General features: G+C 37.5%; 1 protein-coding gene across 3 annotated transcripts in view; it reads left to right on the top strand.

The window, feature by feature from the left end:
• Positions 1-16,909, top strand: part of LOC131777747 (BLOC-2 complex member HPS5) — a 24,867-nt gene extending 7,958 nt beyond the window's left edge. For 2 of the 3 annotated variants that reach the window (XM_059094089.2, XM_059094081.2), the window contains exons 8-32: positions 1-15; positions 714-796; positions 1,330-1,407; positions 2,348-2,439; positions 2,776-2,915; positions 3,108-3,221; positions 3,495-4,150; positions 4,397-4,446; positions 4,621-4,647; positions 4,862-4,941; positions 5,658-5,929; positions 6,593-7,563; positions 7,684-7,807; positions 8,363-8,548; positions 8,962-9,081; positions 9,217-9,336; positions 10,046-10,158; positions 10,471-10,759; positions 11,263-11,338; positions 11,467-11,514; positions 11,669-11,726; positions 12,107-12,140; positions 12,395-12,474; positions 12,701-14,886; positions 15,320-16,909. The exon at positions 1-15 is cut by the window's left edge and continues 76 nt beyond it. In XM_059094089.2, coding sequence (XP_058950072.2) covers positions 1-15; positions 714-796; positions 1,330-1,407; positions 2,348-2,439; positions 2,776-2,915; positions 3,108-3,221; positions 3,495-4,150; positions 4,397-4,446; positions 4,621-4,647; positions 4,862-4,941; positions 5,658-5,929; positions 6,593-7,563; positions 7,684-7,807; positions 8,363-8,548; positions 8,962-9,081; positions 9,217-9,336; positions 10,046-10,158; positions 10,471-10,759; positions 11,263-11,338; positions 11,467-11,514; positions 11,669-11,726; positions 12,107-12,140; positions 12,395-12,474; positions 12,701-12,780 — 3,906 coding nt within the window. In that variant the 3' untranslated portion in view covers positions 12,781-14,886; positions 15,320-16,909. Of the gene's footprint in view, positions 16-713; positions 797-1,329; positions 1,408-2,347; positions 2,440-2,775; positions 2,916-3,107; positions 3,222-3,494; positions 4,151-4,396; positions 4,447-4,620; positions 4,648-4,861; positions 4,942-5,657; positions 5,930-6,592; positions 7,564-7,683; positions 7,808-8,362; positions 8,549-8,961; positions 9,082-9,216; positions 9,337-10,045; positions 10,159-10,470; positions 10,760-11,262; positions 11,339-11,466; positions 11,515-11,668; positions 11,727-12,106; positions 12,141-12,394; positions 12,475-12,700; positions 14,887-15,319 lie in introns of those variants that run through there. The other variant, XM_059094106.2, reaches the window with a different exon arrangement.
• Positions 16,910-19,985: the final 3,076 nt, after the last annotated feature.

Raw genomic sequence — 19,985 nt, 5'->3', positions numbered from 1 at the left:
TCAAGATTGTGGGAGGTAAGATATTTGATTTTGAATTTTTCCCAAGTGTGCCAAAGAATCTGATTGTCCTAAGATGCTCAAAGATTTAGCAAAGAACCCTGAAGGGCTTTAACACAACCAAAATCTTCTCAGTGCCTGGCTTTTCATAATCATTGAAGTTTTTTGGTGAAGTGCAATAATTGGCATTGACTGTTATTTTCTCTTTGACTGTTTTTATGTCAATTTGACAATGTTTTGTGGTCATTCTGGGCTGCAATGGCTTAAATCTATTTGGGGTAAGAAATAGTTTGGCAAGCATGATGCAGGTGCAAGATGTATAATTGCTAGGTTTACATTGAGAAAGGGATGATTTTGACTCATCTCAGTCCCACTTGTTTGTGTGACTGAGAGACAAAAAGCACTTTTTCTATGAAAGTAGATGATGAAGGAAAAGAAGTGAACACCTGGGCATGAAAGTTTGAGAATTTATGACAATATCAGACAACCCTCCCCCTTGGAAAAGATCATGCAACAAAGTACAACATCATCTCAGTCTACAATTGAAGCAATGTTTAATGCGACCCAGTATTTTTAGGATAATCTGATTTGCACATTATTTGCCACACATGCCATACTACCTCAAGTCCACAAAAAATCTATCTAATATACAAGCACCTTTACAAGTACAAGTGGATGATATGTTGAAATGAACTGTTACTTTCTCATTTTTACAGGCCAGCATGGATGGTCAAGTCATGGCCACCCAACAGTACAAGAAACTTCTGGGTTCACCTCCAGCGCCAATACTTGGATTTAGGTTTGTAATTCCAATTTGTTACTCCTGTTTTTTCAAATTGCAAGTTCCTAATTGACTGTTCCAGCATTTTTCTAATTGGATATTCTCACAGATTTGGTGTGGATTTTGCCATCAGAACCCTCAGTTACACAGTTTGATAGTATTTGTCAGTTGGTTTGTTTGTTTTTGTTCTGAGGTCCATTCCTTGAAACATCCTTTGGAGATCTGTCTCAAAAGGCTTTTTTTTTTTAATTTTCCTACTGTTGCCTATTTTCCATTGAAGGGCAATACAGTAACAATCATGTCAGCAATAAAAAAATAATAAAATAGATAAAAAATACCTTCAGTTGATTTAGTCAAAAAATTAATTTAACTAATTTCTTTGATCTAAAATTATTTAAACAGATGTCTTTTTACTGCAGATATTCTTATTGTACAATGCAAGGCTATAAACATTTTTCAATGAGTTTTTCATTGTTTTTACAGAAGCATCATGACAAAAATTAATATAATATTTGTAGCTATTATCTGTAAAATATTATTTCACCTTGCAGTCATGGTGATGATGAGCCAATAGATGAAGAAGAGTTTCCTCCACAGTCTGTAAATTTTGCTAAGCTGCTGCTTGTAAGGTGATTGTTTAAGTTATAACTTCTGAAATTAATTGTTTCATGTTGAGGCAATCTGGCTTGAATTGTTTTGTGCTTTTCTCAAAGTACACTACCACAATAATCACACAAATTAAAATACATTGTCAAATTAGTTTGGAATCATTCAAACCTGTTGTTATTTTAAACTACAACTCAAGTCACATCGTAAAATAGGCTGTGGTTTGTCATTGTGGTAAATAACACTCTCAAAAGAGAAGGATAATTGTTCAAGATGTGATCACTGCAGATGTGGATCATGACATTTCTACTACATATTTTCAGTCCTCTTCAGGTGATGAGGTTGATTGAGTATGTGTCATTTATAAACTGATATGTTAGTGCTTCTTCATATCTGGTTCCCTCTGTGGTCTGCTGCAGCTGTGTTTCTTTATTGTTGTCATCCAGACTTCTGGGATTTCAATTCCACTGTCCCTGTTGATGTTGTTAGGGTGTAGTCTTGTGTGTACTGCCACTCAAGGTGCACAGTCTATTTAAGCTTTTGTTCTGTCTGCTCAATTTTTGTCTCATTTTATTTTTTGTTTTTAGTTTTGTTTTGTGTTCAATTCATTTGTTAGTATTAATCACACTTTTTATGCTTTAATTTGTATTGGATTGTTTGTCAGCCATACTGATGTGAAGTTTTCAGGCTGATAAAAAAAAATAATAAAACCACAAAGATTTGGATAAAAAATTTTCTCTTTTCCAATTTTCTAAAACAGTGTTCTCTATCATGTTTTCCATTTGTGTCTTTTTGAAATAAATTCATATATATCAAACTCAGAATGCCTTCGTAGTCAACTGGTCAGGATTAAGTATATCATCTCTTTGATTACCTGAAGTGAACTATTAATAGTGAATAACTGCCCTCTGTCTCAGCCAATCAACGCCTAGTAACTCTTCCCCTTTGCCATCTATCTTTTAGAAGTTGGTTCCTTGTCACATGGCATGGATCATCACTGTATATCATGGATCCAATCCTTGGGCAGTTGGTGGCTTGGTACAATATTAACACAGGTAAAGACTTGAGAGAAAGAACTTAGATGTTAGCATTTGTATGATCTTTTATACCTCATGAAGACATTTTTGACATACTGTAATTTAACTCTTTCACTCTCAGGATCTCATCAGTGATTCTCCATAATGTCTACCCCACAATTCGTAATTATGAAGTCAGTTTAACGAATTTGGTATTTAGTTGGATCAAATGATAATCTTCTAAATAACATTTTTCTTTGAGCTCATCACTTGTCTGCATGAAATTGTATCAATATTCTAGGAAGAAATTCTGTCTTGGTCACTTATGAGAGGTCAAGGGTTAAAGTTGCCATTCTAATAATATTATGTTTGCAGTGGTCCAGGATCTTGTGTGCATTGGACGGGAATTCTACGTGTATGATGCAGAAGATTGTGTCAAATGGTTTGCCCTTCTTTCTGTGAAAGAGTGCATATCTAGACTGCATGAAATGGGAGAAATCAGACAGTGTTTAAAGGTTAGAAATTATGACTTTCCAGATTGTGAAGAATTTAACTTGGGTGGTCTCTAGGCTCTCAAGGGAGACAGCTATGATTTTTGTAACTTAGTAATAACCAAGTTGTACAACAAACATACGGTATGTGAACTGCTCTAAACCTTAGGAACACGGAAAATGGAAGAAGTCTTCAACATCCATTTGAAATTACAGGTTGTGCTTGACTGCAAGCATTTCATCATTCCCGGATCAGCAAGAGATGTGGTTCCAGTTTCTTTGGTTACAAATCTCAAAGAGAGCTTAAGCGAAGAAGACATGGAAAACAAGGTTTGATTTAACAGATGTTACAATAGAGCTGAAACGGACGATACCCCACAACATGTCAGGCAATTTCATTATTTAGCCATGGTCATAATTTACATGTAACTTCTATATTATAGTAACAGCTGCTGTCGTCTTGTTCGCAAGTGTTCATGGAATTTTACCCATATTGGCCCCCGCCCCGCCCCCAAACATTCGGCTAAGTGTATGTCCATTTCGAAAATTTTACGGAATAATTTAAATATTAGGAGGCCCTAAAAATATATTTGTCTCTTTTAGGATCAAATTGCTGAGCTGGAAGAACTCGAGCGTGATATGGAGCCTGCAACAGACGAGAATGTCAATTTACCAGATTTCCATGGTAACACCAGCCTGACTGACAGTCCTGACACACTGAGTGTGTGCAGTGATGCATTAACTGATGATCTGGAGCCCAATGGGAGGATGGCGGAAATAGGACAAGAAGATGACAACTCGCCAAACAATAAGTGCGACGATGATGGGTCAGAAGTTAAAGGTGCTCTGCACAGGAAGCTTATGAAACAGTGGAGCGAGAATATCTCATTGGAGGGTATGCTTATATCAGCTGCCGCCGCAGCCAAAAAGTTTACCTCAGAGCGTCAGAAAGGAAATCTCAAACTGAGAAGATTTCACTCCGCTGATAGCGCAGGTGGTGAAAGACGGGAAGATTCTCCCGGGGCAAACAGCAGCAGTGAGTCACAAAGTGATGCCGTTGAGTTCAAGAGTGAGACTGCCTCAGACCCTGGCGCTGGTCAACCGAATGAACTGCCGGATATTCAAGAAGTCGTCCGTGAAGAGGAGAGTCCTCGACTTCAAAAGAAAAGCCTCGAGCAGAGTCCATGTCACTCTGATGACAGTGAATCAAGACAGTCAGGAAATGAAGAAGCAGTAGTGGAAGAAGAGGTCTTTGAAAAGTAAGAAACATCAATTATTTTTGCTCATCATCCTCATCAAATGTGCTTCGAATTCCTTAAGAGGCTGACTTTTACTAGTTACAAAATCCAATGTTTTATGGCTTAAATTTTTGCCGGAGGATGTACAACTAGATGAAGTATCTTTCAGGGGCTTGGTCAGTGTTCGTGCAGTTAGGTGATGGAGTGGGTTCGTTACCATCTGTTGTTCCGTCATGTCAAGTTTCTGTAACATTTTATTTTTTTTAGACGGGAAAGGCGAGAAAAGAAGAAGAAAAAGAAAAGAGTTGTCACAGTTGGTAGGTTTTGCTGTCTTCACGTGAATCACATTTCAGTACGTGTTCCCCCCGATTGTTCTGCCAAATGCACTCTTTGCTCTTTTTCTTTGGAACGTTTTAGTTTGTTAAATACGCGGAAGCCTGACTGTACATCTACACTGTACATGTGTTTATAAATTCTTGTTTTCTCGTTAGATATCGATTCACCTCAACTGAAACAAGGTAGGTTAACTTTACATGTAATCTGTTGTAAACACATGATTTAAGTAACGGCCTAATATTCACCTTGCGCAACACGAGTACAATGCTGTCGCGCTTATGGTTTTGAAGAAGAAAGAAATGAACTAAAATTATATATATTTTCTCTATACAAACTCTATTGTGTTAGATTTATTATTCTCGGACTCTGATATTGTTTAATAATTGTTAAATTCAGAGGTCTCGCTGGGCAGTCCCATCCCCCACGTGCGGAGCGCATCTTTTCGTGGTACTTATTCTCCAACTGAGGATGCGGAGGTAAGACATTTTTGTGACACAGTTGTTGGTGTAAATGTTCGGCGGTTTGTCTCTATGGTTGTTCCTCTGTCTCTGTCTTTGTCTCTGTCTGTCTGTCTGACAGACTGTCTGTGTCTTTCCGGCTGGCTTGCTAGCGGTGTCTTTGTCTGTAGTGATGTTGGCCGGCCTGTCGGTAAAGTTGTTTACACTGCATACCACCCGGTCTGTGTGGCCCACCATGTGTTTTTCTATCCGTGCGTCTGTCTGTTTGTCCGTCCATCTGTCTCCCCATCTGTCCGTCTATCTCCCTCACGGTCTGTTTGTCTGTCCGTCTATTCCTCTGTCTATCTGTCTGTACGCCTGCTCTCCTGCCTGTCGTTCTATTCATATACCCCTCTGTCTGTCAATGTTGTCTGCCTCGCCATCTTTTGAGCTATCTGTTTATCTACTTGTTTGTAGACGTATTAATGATTAACTATGTACGCAGCTTTGTTGTCGCCTGATAATTTGGTTTATTAACTATACATTGGCCAACATAAAGAGTTTCTCCCCTCCAGCGACGCACACCACAGTTTCTTCAGAAACTTACCCCCTTTGTTCTTATGTTGTTAACTGCTTACCTCGACTTTTGATCTCTTATTGTGTTTGCCTTGTCTGTTTGTCTGTTGTTTACGTGTTTGTCTCTCCCTGTGTGTCTGTGACATGGGAATCAACTGGTAGTGTCCTTTACAACGCAGGTAAGGAGCAGACTTTTATCAGAGCCTGAAAAGCTAGTCACTAGCCCCGCACAATCAGAACTTCCTCCCGCCATCCCAGCCATGCTGTCAAAAGCTAAAGGCTTGCTGAAAAAGAAACTGAAAGTTCCATCAGAGGATTCCTTTAGTTTACCCTCTCCTACCCCACCCATGGAGGAAGAAACCATCTGCAAAAGAGAGGGAGAAGTAGACTCGGAGGAGATGGAATGCCCACCGGAAGTCGAGGAGCTTATTCGGAGTTCAACGAAGACTCGGTGAGGCCCATTTTGGGGTTTTATTCCTGTGGTTACTTTTTAGTATCTTAAGAGCCTAATTGGCTCACCAGACAGGAGCTTAATGTTTGTTAGTTGGTGTGATGTTCATTAGATGGTGATGGTCTAATTGATGGCCTAATTGGCTCACCAGACAGGAGCTTAATGTTTGTTAGTTGGTGTGATGTTCAGTAGATGTTGATGGTAAACCTATGTGTTTACATATCAAAATGGCTGTAGATAGTCCAGTTGGTAATCTACAAATCACAGCCGAGGAGTTGAAGTGGGGGAAACTGTAAAAGAATCCGTTAGGCAGCTGGTAGAGAGGTTGAATTATTTGATTTTTACTGAAGACAAAAGAAGCAAGCAACAATCCGTAGAATCTTTAGGGCATAAATGTTTTTTAGCTGAAATACTCCATTTGTTGCATGGTGGAGCAGAAGTATAAGCCACTATATGTAAAGCGTGTGGATATTCTTAACCGCGACTGCCCTCTTGAGAAATGCTTTTCTACGCCCTGTTCTTCTAACAAAAACACAAAAATTGTCCACTTTGACGTCAAGTGTCTATATGCCCTCATTGTTTAACGGGGAACAACCAATGAAAATGCGTGTAGAGGGTAATTTACTTTATGTAACAGTTACGATTGTGTCATTTTCCTTTCAGGAATGAAGTCAAGAATCCAGTGGTGCTATTCAGTATCAGTAGTCTTCGTAAAGTTCTGGAAGAATGGGTCCCTAAACTACATGCGGCCATGAAGAGCTGTCATGAGTTCAACAAGAACATTGATGAGAACAACACTAAGGTTGATTTAAAGTTGTTTCTCGATGAACCTGCGTTTGGCGATGTCGCTCACCTAACAAGAATGTGTTTTGACTGTGGTGTATTTGGAGTAGAAGGTATGGTATGCTTGGAAGACCTGTCCCATGAAGTTTTGTGTAGCGAGGAAAAGACCATGCCTAATGGCCCGTTGGCGGTTCAAGATGGTGCAGAGATTATTGATGAGAAAAACTTAAAGAATGGAGGCATTCGTCCTTTGCTACACAACTCTTTGGAAACCGTATCGGAACGTATGACTAATGGTTTTAATGGTGTTTATGACGCTGGCCAATCAACTCTAGCTGGTAAAACCACCGTGAGTGACTTGAAATCTATTTCCTCAAATAGCACAGATGTTCAAGAAGTAAGTGTCAAGGTTGAAATTTCAAACAGCGATACTAAAGAAGCATTTCAGACTTTGCCTATGGACAAACGCAGTTCTGGTGAGGACAAGTTAATCTTGTCAACGAATAAAAGATGCAACGAGGCATTACCTAACAGCACAATGAACAGAGACTTCTCTAATGGAGAAGGAACTCATGGCCCTTCTTTCTCACAAAAAGAGCAAGGTATTTTCAGTTCAGCTAAGGACCGTATGCTTGTTTGCTTGCAATGTAAGGAGGGAACTGCATTCTCTCGGATTCCCCATGAAAATGCCGAAAGCCAACGCTCTGAACAGCGAGAAAATGACACTATTAGGTCAAAATTCTTATCATACTATTTCTTTCTACTGGATGTGAAGCAGTTACGACGGACGCTGTTTATGAGCAAGGGCGATAGACGAACAACATGGAGAGCTTTTATAGATGGCATGTCTGGTGAGTGAGTTATCATGTTTATACTTAATATGTGGAACTCTGTTACATAATTTATAAATTATTATTTTGCTAAATTGAAGGTTTTTAAACTGAAAAATGATTCATTTTGTTGTGGTCAAGGTCTGGTAACGACTGATGACGTGATTGTTAAGTATTTGAAGGACGGCGATCCACGGCGAGCACTTCATGAACTGCATGATGGGATGGAAGCTTACTCCAGCATTCTACTGTATCATTTAACTCGGTAAGTTGTACTCGTACCCAAACTCTAGACAGTTGCCTAATGAAACGATCTTCCTTTAATATTTGAAACAGAATAGAGAATTAATAGCAGAGCTTGCAGAGCGTAGCCTCATTATTATACAAAATAGTAGTAACCCATCAAGCCGAAAAAATTTGGACTTACGACCCTACGACCGACCGTACAAGATGTTACTTTTCACATGCGTGGTCAACTGTACCGCGGGCACACCAGCGCCACGGCTTTGTCTAGAGGTCAGTGCACTGAGCTCCGAGTCGGACGACCCGGGTTCTGGTCTTAGCCGGGGCAAGGCGTTATGCCCTTAAGACGTGCGGGAAAAAAAATGCGAGCTCCGCTTTTAGGCTTGGCTAAATTTATATATTACCAAGATCTACGGGCAAGGAGAATTCGATAAACAATCTAGAGTTGGTGATCACTTCTTTTATTCTCATAACCTCACTGTTTGATTCCGGGGTGATACCATGGGGAGAAGTTAGATGCTGGTCATCTTTCGGGATTAAAGGGTTAAAAGCTTCCTTTACGGATTATCTTTCATAGCTTGTATGAATACGATCGCCGTGAAACAATGATCACGTGCGCGAGAATGTTTCCTGATGTGCAACCGTGGGAGGTGATGGAGATATGTCGGCAAAACAGTGGTCTGAGTTTTGAAGCCAGATCAGATGATTTTGTGTTTTATGTGGAACAACTGATGAGATGGCGGGCTGAGGTTGGAATTACCAAGTACGGATAAGTAATTTTAAAAGGATAGAGAGGAGGATGACTCTAAATTGTGTTTGAACTTAGTAAAGAGCAGTGTGGTCTGAAACCATACCAGTGATAGAGCGCTTTTTGATCGAGTGTCGTAAAACTAAACCAAAGTAATCACAACGGCCAATCAGAAGAAAGGAATAGCTATAAGAACCAATGAGAACTCAGGAAGAAATCAGGGGAAATTTTCAAATCCGCCCTGTGCATAGCGTCCTTCTCCTCGTCAAACAGAGACACCTGTCGTGACTTCTAACGTGACACCTAGCGTGACATACTATATTTGCGATGTGTTCTATAAAAACTTTGAAGTTGAAATTTGAATTCTTAATGGTGCCGGTGACCGTCTTTTTGTGAAATATTTCCACAATGATATTTTTTTTCTCCAGAGAACAAACTGTCAGTAAGATTTGTGAGGATGTAGGAGTCGCCGTGTGGTGGTTCCACTGCTCACTTGTTGTAGATTCCTCAAGAGACGGAATACATTGTCAACACTGTGGGAACCCAAGGTCGATATTTATCTTTCATTTTTACAAATTTTTTTTTTTTAAATTTGGTTTAATTGATCGCGTGCTTGAATTTTTTCTTTGTAGTAGTAATTTGTAACCTTTGTATATTTTTTTTTTTTTTTTTTTTTTTTCCAGACCGGGATCGCACATGATTCCGTGGCAGAAAGCTGATCATCTACAACAACTGATTGACTTTCTCCTTCAGAAAGATCCAAAGGAATGTAACGATTTCATGGATTTGTGTTGGAAACATGGGTAAGAGAAAAGTCTTATATCTCGGCATGCTTGACTTTCCCTACATGTTCACCGGAATTGGGTAAATTAACGAGCAAAATTGAGACTTCGTCTGAAGGAAAATTATCCTTTTGAAGAGAAAGTATATGTATAAATTGTAGTTTATGAAAAATTTAGATCTATGCAAACACAGCGTGTTGACATTGCTGATTCGCAAGACGTTTGTCTCTTATTCGAGCAATTTTTAATCGAGTGTCGAAAGTGATCTAGGATTGCTTTTATTTTACTTCATCATGCTCTGGGATTGGTCTAGAAATCTCACCTTGCCTTTTCAACCAATCAGATGCAAAACTGAAATCAGTTGCGACTTGGTCGGTCGCGTTTTCCCGCGCTTCAGGAAGATTGCTTTTACTACATGTTCCCATTGGCTGATAATGATGTAATTTTTGTTATGATTGGCTGCTCACCAAGAGCTCGTTGGTGAGTTAGGCTAACTCACCAACGAGCTCTTGGTAGCTAGTTGGAAGTACGTTGGACTGCGAAATCAGGTTCGAGGTCGTATTTCTCGTAAGGTACTCAGTGTTCTTTTTTTTTCCACGTTTAAAACCAAAACAAATTACATCTTTGTTTATTATAAGGTAATGTTCTTCACATGAGCACTAAATTCGGTCATAATGCCTGTAACGTTAAATTAATTGTTAACGTTATCTCTCTCCTTTTTTTAACTCAGATATTGGGTTGGTCTGACCCGCTTGTGTGTGCGGAAAAATCTTAGACAAGACGCCTTGAAACTGGTCTTCTCGCTTAGTGACTTGAACCTTATCAAGGACACTCAGCCATGGGGTATGTACAGTATTTTCCCTCGCGTCTTTAGCAGCGTAGACTAGACATTCAGCAGGAACAACCTTTTTCTTGTCGCTATGGCGACCAAAGCGATTGCGTCGTGTTGCGCTACATATACACATTTATGCGATTTTCTACCAGTCATTTGTTTATCCTGTGTTACAATTATGTCCTATAATTCGGCTGTGAAACTAGATTTTCAGAGGAGGGAAAACCTTAAAATTACCATTGTTGGTTACTGTGACCATAAAATCTGGTTCGTTTACACTTGTCCGGGACATGTTGCGGCTTATGTGTAATTTTTGTATGCAGGAAGTCTCCCGAAATCACTAGATGAATGGAAGTACCTCTTAGAATTGCTTTTATCACGTGATGGAAATAGCGACAAGTCTCATGCTTGTCCGCACTCGTGCATGCCGCTGTCGCTTACTGATTGGACGCCTAACTTGACGTGGAGTAACGTCATTAACCTGATGCTTGAACGGCTTGGTGCTGGACACACTGTTAACTTACTGCAGGCTCTACCACGTGACACACCACTCCTTACTACCGATTTCTATTACTCGTGTTTATTGGGAGCCGTGATTGAAAGAAGGCAAAGGTTGGTATAACGCTCGTCTTTCTCTGTTGAGGCTCAGTGACGGAGCGTGGGGGATGGGGGTGGGCACTACTTTAAAGTCAAGGGAGGAATTCTTCGCTTCTAAGTCCTGACACTTTTTGAGACCAAATCCGTCAATTTGGCGATCGTTTTCGACCTAATAGAGCTGACAGAATAGATGGTATTTGATCTGAAAATATTGTTTTTGTACAACCCAGATAGACTCTACACCAATAACATTGTCACCCTGTCTAAAGCCTTGGATCAAGAAAGAAACCCCGTTCAAAACCCTAAGCAGTAAAATTGTATGTCCTGTGGAAGATTGAATGCCCAGAAAACCATACTTAAGCGGCGCATACTCGTGCGGGCCAAATAAAAAAGTGCATCTCTCCCACCCTGCGCCTGCGCGCTCGAGGGGGGAGGAGGAGGGAGTAAAAAGGTTCTCTCTATGATGATTTACACAAGCCTTTTACTAATACAGCGCTGAAACTCTTACTTCTTTTCAGGACGTTGATTCACGAACTGCTCAAAAAGCTGGACTCTTATCTGTGGTCACAAAGAAGTGGCTCCTTGGCGCCTAAGGTGAGCGAAAAAGGGAGCAGTTTTAAGGCACTGAGATTTTTAGAGATGTTTTCTTGTCGTGTTCAGAGAACGTACCTGATGATGCTGTTTGTGATGTTCTTATTGTCTTTTTTGTTTTCTCCTTTAAGTTAAACAGTTTCCGTAAAGAAGAAGAAACGTATGGTCCAAAAAGTAAGGTAATGTAAGCAATTCTTTGGTACGATTTTCTTCTCGGGTAAAGTGCAAAAATCTTTTCAAAATACAGTGTTACTTGCTCTAAGATATACGCTATAAAATAGTTCCTGGACTGATTCATGAAAATTGTTTATCTGTGGTTTTTTAATTGAACAGGAAGACGTAAATCCACAACTAGAATCCATGGAACAATTCAGGACACTTGAGGATGGAGGTTGGTGAAGAGGACTCCAGACTCTTGCTAAGCTTGTCTGTCTGGTCTTCGTGCATTATTCGTGGATGTTTTGTATGTTTGTACCCGTAGTTTTCTGACTTAAGTTGTCGCCTTGGTTTGTGGACGTTGTGTAATGCGTTACTCGCGAACGAGGCTTATTTGCGTGGATTTAGAGCGTGATTCATGAAAGTGCTCTGCGTATGTAGTACGTGTGCGACGAGCTCTTATTGGTTTATTTCCGTATCTACGTAAAGTCTTCTTTTATCCACGCATTGAGTGGTGCATCTCGCGATGTATATCCAGGCTGTTTTTCGTTTTTACAGTTTCTTTTTACTTTTTAATTGCAATAGATCTAACTCCTATTTTTTTTCTTACAACAGCTTCAAACTGGGGACAAAATATTCGCCTGTCAGAGTAAGTACCTGTGATTTTTTTGTGTTATCATTATTAAAAACTATCCAGAGAAACAGCTTACTGCTTCTCTTTACATTCTCATTCACATTATCATTCTCGAAAACTAGTAAGGAAAATGCAAGTGGTCGAGAAGTTCATCCACTGGCTTCAAGTTTCTAGGAAAGCGTTATATGTTTTCAATCAGCAGTTACCCTTTAGTTTTCCTTTCTCTAGTTCAGTTAAGTTAACGTCTTCAATTTTTTTTATGTTTTTAGCGGTGAATGCTTGGTGTGTTCGCTGAAACTCTGTGAGCAGATTTCGACCAGTAATCAAGGACTGCTTTTATTTGAATGTGGTGAGTTAGTGAAATATCTTGATCAAACTCCAAATTCTCGTGACTTATTTACAAGGCAATGTGTAGTAGCTAGAGAGGAGAATTTAAAAAATCGGATCTTGGGATTTCAATGCCCAACGAGCTTCGTTTAACACGACTGACGACACTCAACGCGGGCGAGAAAAACTTCTTCTGATCCTTTTCATTGAACGATATAACCTTATACAAGTCCTGTTGTGATTTTCAGGTCATATTTTCCATAAACACTGTGTCCCAGAGGCGGCCTGCATACTTTGCTTTCAACAAAACCTTACCACTATTGGGTAAAAGGACTGTGAACTAGGCAAGGAATCTGCTACGTGGCCAGGCCAATTTATTATCTTTGTACAATTCAGTTGTCGCTTTCTATAGTATTTTTCAACTGAAATGAGTGAAGTGCGATTTGTTTCAAAATCATCGTTTCGGTACGATTTGAAATCTTATGGTTGATTTTAGACCTTAAATTGTTAAACACATAAGAAAGAAGGAAAAGAAAGTGGTTCACCCGACAGGATAATTATCATCAAAATTTAAACAATAATTTCTTGCTGTTTTTAAAAACGGAGAATTTCTTTAGAAGATAGGCGCTGTAGTTTTATAGTTCTATAGCAGCGATAGAACATTTATTAAATTCCGGGGGAATAAAACTCTTATAATGAACGCTTAAATTACTCGTAAGAAATGTTCACAAATTAATAAATGACAGTTTTATTTATTTTATACAAATCACAGACATATATACGTATAGGCCAGATGGAAAATTATATTCTATTTTTGGAAAAAAAAAAACCCACCTCCAATTTGATAATTTGATTTGTTAATTGCTACAGAGGTCTATTGGAATGAAAACTATTGAGTTGAGAAACTGTTTTTTAACCTTCCACAAACTCCCACGAAGGAAATAGACAGAATTTCTTCTTAAAATATAAATAAAAAAATCAACAGACAAATGATGGGAATAAAGAAAAATATCAATTACGAGGTTATTTGTTGATCCAATAGCAAACTCGCCAAAATAATATTCTAAGAATTGTATGGCAGACAGTAAGGAGAATTACTTATGAGATCTTGGGAGTGAAAGGGTATGGCAGTTTAGTTTATACCAATGCGATGCAACCTGCGCGAGAAATTATTTCATGTAATTGCCAACATGTGCAGAAGAAGTCAGTTTTTTTCAAGAAATAGTTATTCAGCATTGCGTCAGTCTTAACGGTAAGTAAAACTTGATACTAGTCTGTGCCACACTTGTTACAAACAAACCTTTACAAGCCATGTTCAGTTTCTCAAGTTTTTCACGCAACATGTGTTGCATCCAAATTGATAGCAGGTCTAGTTGATACAATTTCACATTGTAACTGTTCTTTCTGTTATCTTTTGAAACTAGCCATTGAAAATAGATATTCAATCAGAAAACAAACTATATTTATTGGCATACGATTCTCTGTCCATGTTTTACATAGCCGTTAAAAAGTAATCCTAGTGTCATAATCGATTGCAAAATCTCCATGTACTTTAAAATAAAGAAATAAATATTGACAGAAGTGGTTCTTGGTAATGAAAAGACAGTTGATACAGAGATTATCTATTAAAAACAACGTTTTTATCTCCATTTTGAAGAGACTTCCTTGACTTAAAAACTCCTCCCTTACCTGACTTGAATGCAAACCTGCTGAACCTTTTTAGAGTGTGAACTTTGATAGTTTGTTAACTGTGATGGGTGGACACTTACCAAAACTTCAGTATTATTCGACCAATTAAATTACTTTAAACCATTCTAACTGATTGGTTTATTCGAATGTGCTTCATGAAGGTGTAGGCTCACGCCACTTCTGTTTATGTGCTCCGTCAGTTGTAAAGCACGCAGGAAGAGTGTTTCCCCTACACTTCTTTCGTACTCTAATCACTTCTGGCGCGCTTTACAACAGAACAGAGCACGGTCGAGGCTTCTTTATTTGTTAAGTAATAAGTCGCAATATGTTGGACGTGGCTCTCTGAGTACTAACCTGTGAAACAGACGTCATTTCGAGTTTTTAGTTTTTTAGGTGAGTGGATAAAAGCGCCCGGGGCGTAACCTTTGCAAGTGTTTTCCTTTTGGCACCTTTCCATTTGACTAGGTCTCGCCCTTTCCTCTGCTCGCTTGAAAAACAAAAAAAAGTGGCGCTGAGTTTGCACACAATACTCCGCGCCAAATCTGTGGTGTAGCAGCCGGTTATTGGCTGCCGTCGTTAATCCATATTCATCAGAAGTTGTAGATTTTCAGCAAACCACGCTGTCAGTTGTCGAGTGAAGACGTGCGTTTGGTGTGCGAAACGTAACGTTGCGTTCTGAAAGGAAGAAGACGCTGGACCTGTAAAGAAGAAGAATGGAAGCAGTTTCATGTCGCTACAACAGTAGGTGAGCATTATGTTTGGAAAATATCGCGTTAAGCTCCCTCAGAGATCAAAACGAGTCGTGTCATCTCAGCTCAACGACGTCAGTAACACGAATCGGTTGCTCGGTCTAAGAGGCTCTTCAACTCTAGATTAGACTAAATTAGGAAGCTGACTTCGAAAAAAGTGAAACCTATGATTGTAAAATATTTTAGTGAAACCCTTAGATAAAAATATTTTACTTGGTAAATCCATTAGGGACTTCATTTCGTATTTGAATGCAGCCACGTGAAGGTCTCTTTTAGTCAGTGGCCTTTGCTTCATTTAAATAAAATTTTATAAATATTTGATGCTTTCTCTTTCTTAATAGCAAAACCAATACACATAATTTTAATTCTTAGTTTTCGGCCTCATACAAAGTAAGCATGTCCTGATCATTTCGTATTTTTTGCTATCAGGAAGAGTAATGTCAGAAGGATGGATGAACAAAGAATTTGGTCGAGAGAAGACACTGGAATCGCTGAATTTTTAGTGGATACTGAAAAGCTAAGAAGTTTGAAATTGTTTAGTGATACTATCAAAAATGGTGGCCCTTTAGTCTAACTATTATATGGAGACTTCGTTCTTTCAACAATTTTTTTTGGAATGGGTAAACTGATTACATGGTAAATGAATAGTTCTCAATTAGCCACCATCTTTGGAATAGTTCGTTGTGTTACACATTGTTATGCAAACTCTGAGCGATTATTTGATTTATTTGAATTACTAGCTATAATTCGGTGTAATTATCTCGGATAATTTCGTTGAATCGAATTAGTGATAGAAACAACTAGAAATTGACCTTATCCTGGCTACAGAATACTGAACTAGAATTATTAATTTCGAAGCTCTGATCGCTCATTTTTTTGGTTTGTTTAACAGTTAGTATCACATTTATATCCTTGTTGATGTCACATAAAGATGATATCTAAGGTGGCACTCTAACAAAATAATTCGGCAATTTTTCACTCGATCCAGATAATTCAAGTGGTACGTACTTAGGCCAGTCTCGGCCGATCGTACTTCACAATTGATAACTAAATGATACCGAACGAAAAAGTTGGCCAAAATATATTAAAAATTGAAAAATCAATTTTGGCATGAATTCAATTAAACTACAAATCTTACTACTTTTATTAAAAAAAGAAGTTATTTTTTTATAGACCTAGCAATAATTTACAGTGCCATCTTAGATTATATTCTTTACTTTGTGCCATCAACTGAGTTCAGTTTTGGTTTGGAAGTAATATATGTTTTAAAACGCTAATGCCTGGTCACGAGCTCCTTCGAGAAACTGATCAAGTTGAAATTTACCTTTCTTATACACCAGTCAAAATTGACTCCTTTTTACGAAGAAGAAAATAGACTTTCGTATTTCAAGTTTGTTTATTCAATAGAAACTTAGAAGGTAAATTGTTTCGCAACTTGTTAAGGAACAGATTTTTTTTTTCTTCGATACAAACTTTCAAAATCGAGTTGCATTCGAAAAAGGATACTTGTTATCATTTAGACCAGGCATTTAGTTATAAAATATATCGTGCTAAGTTTATTATTGTAAGTGGAAGGAAGATCTTTTGCGCAGTCACTTGGTGTAACACAGGAATATACAAAAGAAAAACGGTCAACAAAACTATAGATTTTTATCTTCAATTTAGGTCATAAGATCAATTAAACGCGTTTAAGGACTAATTATCTTTAAAAAAATTTATCGTGAATAACTTGGTCTATTTTTGGCTAAAACAGAACTCTTAGACTCTGCACCAAAAAAATTTATATTATACTATTTTTCAAATTACTCTCGAATTTAGTTTAAGAGCCTTGGAGCATAATTATGAAATGTCTGAGTCTTTACGGCTAAACACAAATTCAAAGAGTTCGCTATGTGTTACTATTTTGTTGAATTTCTTGGCAAATTCAGTTTAAGAAACGGGAAGTCTAATTGTAAAATGTCTTAGCTCTTGTGGCTAACACTAAGTTCAAGGAGTTTGCTCCAACAATGTAAAACGTTTCAAATTCAATCAAAAAAGGAATTTTTGACCAATGAAATAGCTATACAGGCTTACCAAAAAAAATTGATTCAAAAGCAAACTGTGAATCAAGAAATTCATCACAATTTCAGAGATTGCAATCGAACACTCCATAGCTTGCCATGATGCTCTTTTTGTTAGAAACTTGAACACGTCTCGCGCAAAGAATTTGAAGCCTTATAAAAATAGGCTAGAAACAGAATCTTTGCGATTTCTATTCCATATTTTGCACGAGATGCTGTTTCATTATTTTTGGCAGTTATTTTTAAAGGATGCCTTATTTAAATTTTGCTGATAAAGTTGCCAGGGGACTCTCTGTGCAAATTGGTTCAAATTTTTCCGCCAGAAGTCTTAGTATATACACGAAAAAAACTTTTTTCTTATTAATTCAATTGAAAATTACAAAAGAAACCTATAATTAAAGAAATATCTAAAACAAATAAAATTTGTTGAATATGAAACTTTTGTGGCTTATTGAATGCATATTGAAGGACAATAAAAGTTGAGACAGAAACTGAACACTACTTTATTGACGATAATAGTACAAGAAAAGACGAGTGAGCAAACATAGTTTATTGGCAATGTAGATTATATTTTTTAAAAAATCGGCGCATGCGTATTTTGAGCACCGTATTTTTTCTAAGTCTTTTGGCGGGAAAATTCACCACATTTAAACAAATTTTAGAATAGATAAAGAAAAAACTGGCGCATGCGTCCTTAAACTCCATGTTTTTGTAAGTTTTTTGGCGGGAAAAAATTTTCATTTCAAACAGCGCTTAACGCTGATCAAACTGACAAAAATCATGAAATAATGCCTTTCTAGTCCCTGATTTTGGCGTTTGAAACATAGCTCTGACTTGAAATATTTTTGAAAGGAAAGCGCCAAATCTGTTTTGTACCCCTTAATAAATCGTGTCTTATACTTGGATCATAGTCTTTCGTGCTTGAATTAAGCATGAGAGGTATTCATCTAACAGTCTGAAAAAAAAATGAAGAGAAATCACGAATTGACTGATACAATTTATTTAAAACTTTGCTTTCTCAAGCGATAATAGTCCATGTAGTGTTGGCCGTGTCGCAGAAAAACGTATTTAATTTGGTAATGTTAGACATGTAGAATTCGAGTAGAATAGAAGTCAGTATTTAAATCTTTATTCATTGAATGACCACACAAATAAATGTGAGCATAACCTGGATTTAACGATAAATTTACTGCGAACACAGATGGACGTCATATGTAATGAATTCAAAGAATTCTAATGTAACTGTTGTTGTCGAAATCACTTCAAGTTAGATTTTCTAATTTAGGCTTTAAACCTACTTGATTTCAGGGATGAAACCATTTCAATTTGAGTAAAATTTCCGCACAGCCCCATACTATTGTAAAACAATATTGTTTTCCTAATGGCAATTTATTGTCTTTGTCAATGTTTTCTCTATCCAAGAACTGATTGTATAATGTAGGATGGGGCTGTGCGGAAATTTTACCTCAATTTGAGCCGAGAATTTCAGTTAAGTAACAACAAACAGGTTATCTAAATACGCGCTAGCAATTCTTCTGAGATCACAAAGGAATCCACATGTAATAACTGCATGAATTCACTTCCTGCTTGATTGAATTTTTATCTCTTTAATAGTACGCCGCAGAATGTATATTTAAATAAAATGCTGTGCTCTTGTTTAAAGTTTCGACTAGAAAACGAAAAAAGTATCAAGATTGATCGAAATATCGTTGCAAGCTCCCGTTTACATGCATGAAATCCTGAGAGAACCTAAATACGTGAGAGTCGGTGAATATGCTGATAACAATAGGAAATAAAAGTGACTGAGCGGCGTTTTTTCAAGAGTGGAAAGCTTAAAATTACTATTTTAAAAAATGTTGCGTTGAAGTAATTTCCTGATGAAAGTAAAAGTTCTGAAATCAAGCTTTCTGTTTCTTTAATGAAGGGAAGGGGATTTAAAAGCAAAGTCATCTGATATTGGATCACCGAGAGTTGAATCACGGTGTTAAAAAATTATTTTTCAGTTTCTGTGCTTTGGTGAATAAATTTAACCAGCAAACAAAAGAGGTTTCAAAATTTGTGTTCAGCGGTTTAAGTAGCGGTAAGGTCTCCCGATATTTTCTCACGATGCTTTTTCAGGATGAGGTATCTTTAAGCCGACCAAATGTACCTACATTCAACCAACACGGGAACAGATTGAAAATTAACTGACATGTTAACCGAACTCCTAAACCAATTTGTACACTTGAAAGTGATCTTTAATTTTTATGAGCAAATGGTACTGTTCTTTTCTTTTCTTTTCTTTTCCCAATCAGGAGAACTGAGCAAGCTTCAGAATTAAAAATCATTGAGATTTATGAATGAATTCCACGAACAAATTAAAAAGTACCAGTTTTTAGAGCATGCTATTCCCATTTGCCTTCAACCTAAAGAGCTCAGATATTTGATAATTAGGCTCTAGAATCATGCCAAAAAGTTGATAAACTACAGAAGCATTTTGAAATACAAACATCAAGTTTCGGAGCATATTATTTCAATTCGGGTTTCGTGACGAGCACAGACATCATACTAGGGCTTCAAGATCTTATCAAAGCATGTTTTAAAGCTACATATAAGTCGATGATAGACTTTGAATACAATAAGACAAATAAATCAATTTTTGAGCATACCCTTTCAATTAGTTTCAGCCTCAAGAGCTAAGAATTTTAAAAATTTGGCTTTATGATTTTTATTGCAGTATCGTGTACTTGATGAAACACTTTTAGAGGCAATTTGAGAGACAAAAAGCGACTTTTTATTATGTTATTCAATTTGGTTGCAGCCCAGCTCATAGGCTCAAACATCTTAATGATTAGGCTCGAATATTTGTAATTAATCAAGTTAAAATGAAAATATATATCAGTTGATGACGAAACTTTGAGGCAACTTGAGGAACAAACATCAATTCATGGAACAAACTTTCCAATTTTTTTTAATCTCTAAGAGCTCATAACGTTTTAAAAATTAGTACCTAACATTTTTATTGTGAACACGTCAAAAAAAGATCTATGTCGGTT

The sequence above is a fragment of the Pocillopora verrucosa genome, chromosome 8 (assembly GCF_036669915.1).
Source record: "Pocillopora verrucosa isolate sample1 chromosome 8, ASM3666991v2, whole genome shotgun sequence".
Taxonomy (NCBI): domain Eukaryota; kingdom Metazoa; phylum Cnidaria; class Anthozoa; order Scleractinia; family Pocilloporidae; genus Pocillopora; species Pocillopora verrucosa.
The sequence above is the reverse complement of the archived record's forward strand: the minus strand, read 5'-3'. Positions and strand labels throughout refer to the sequence as shown.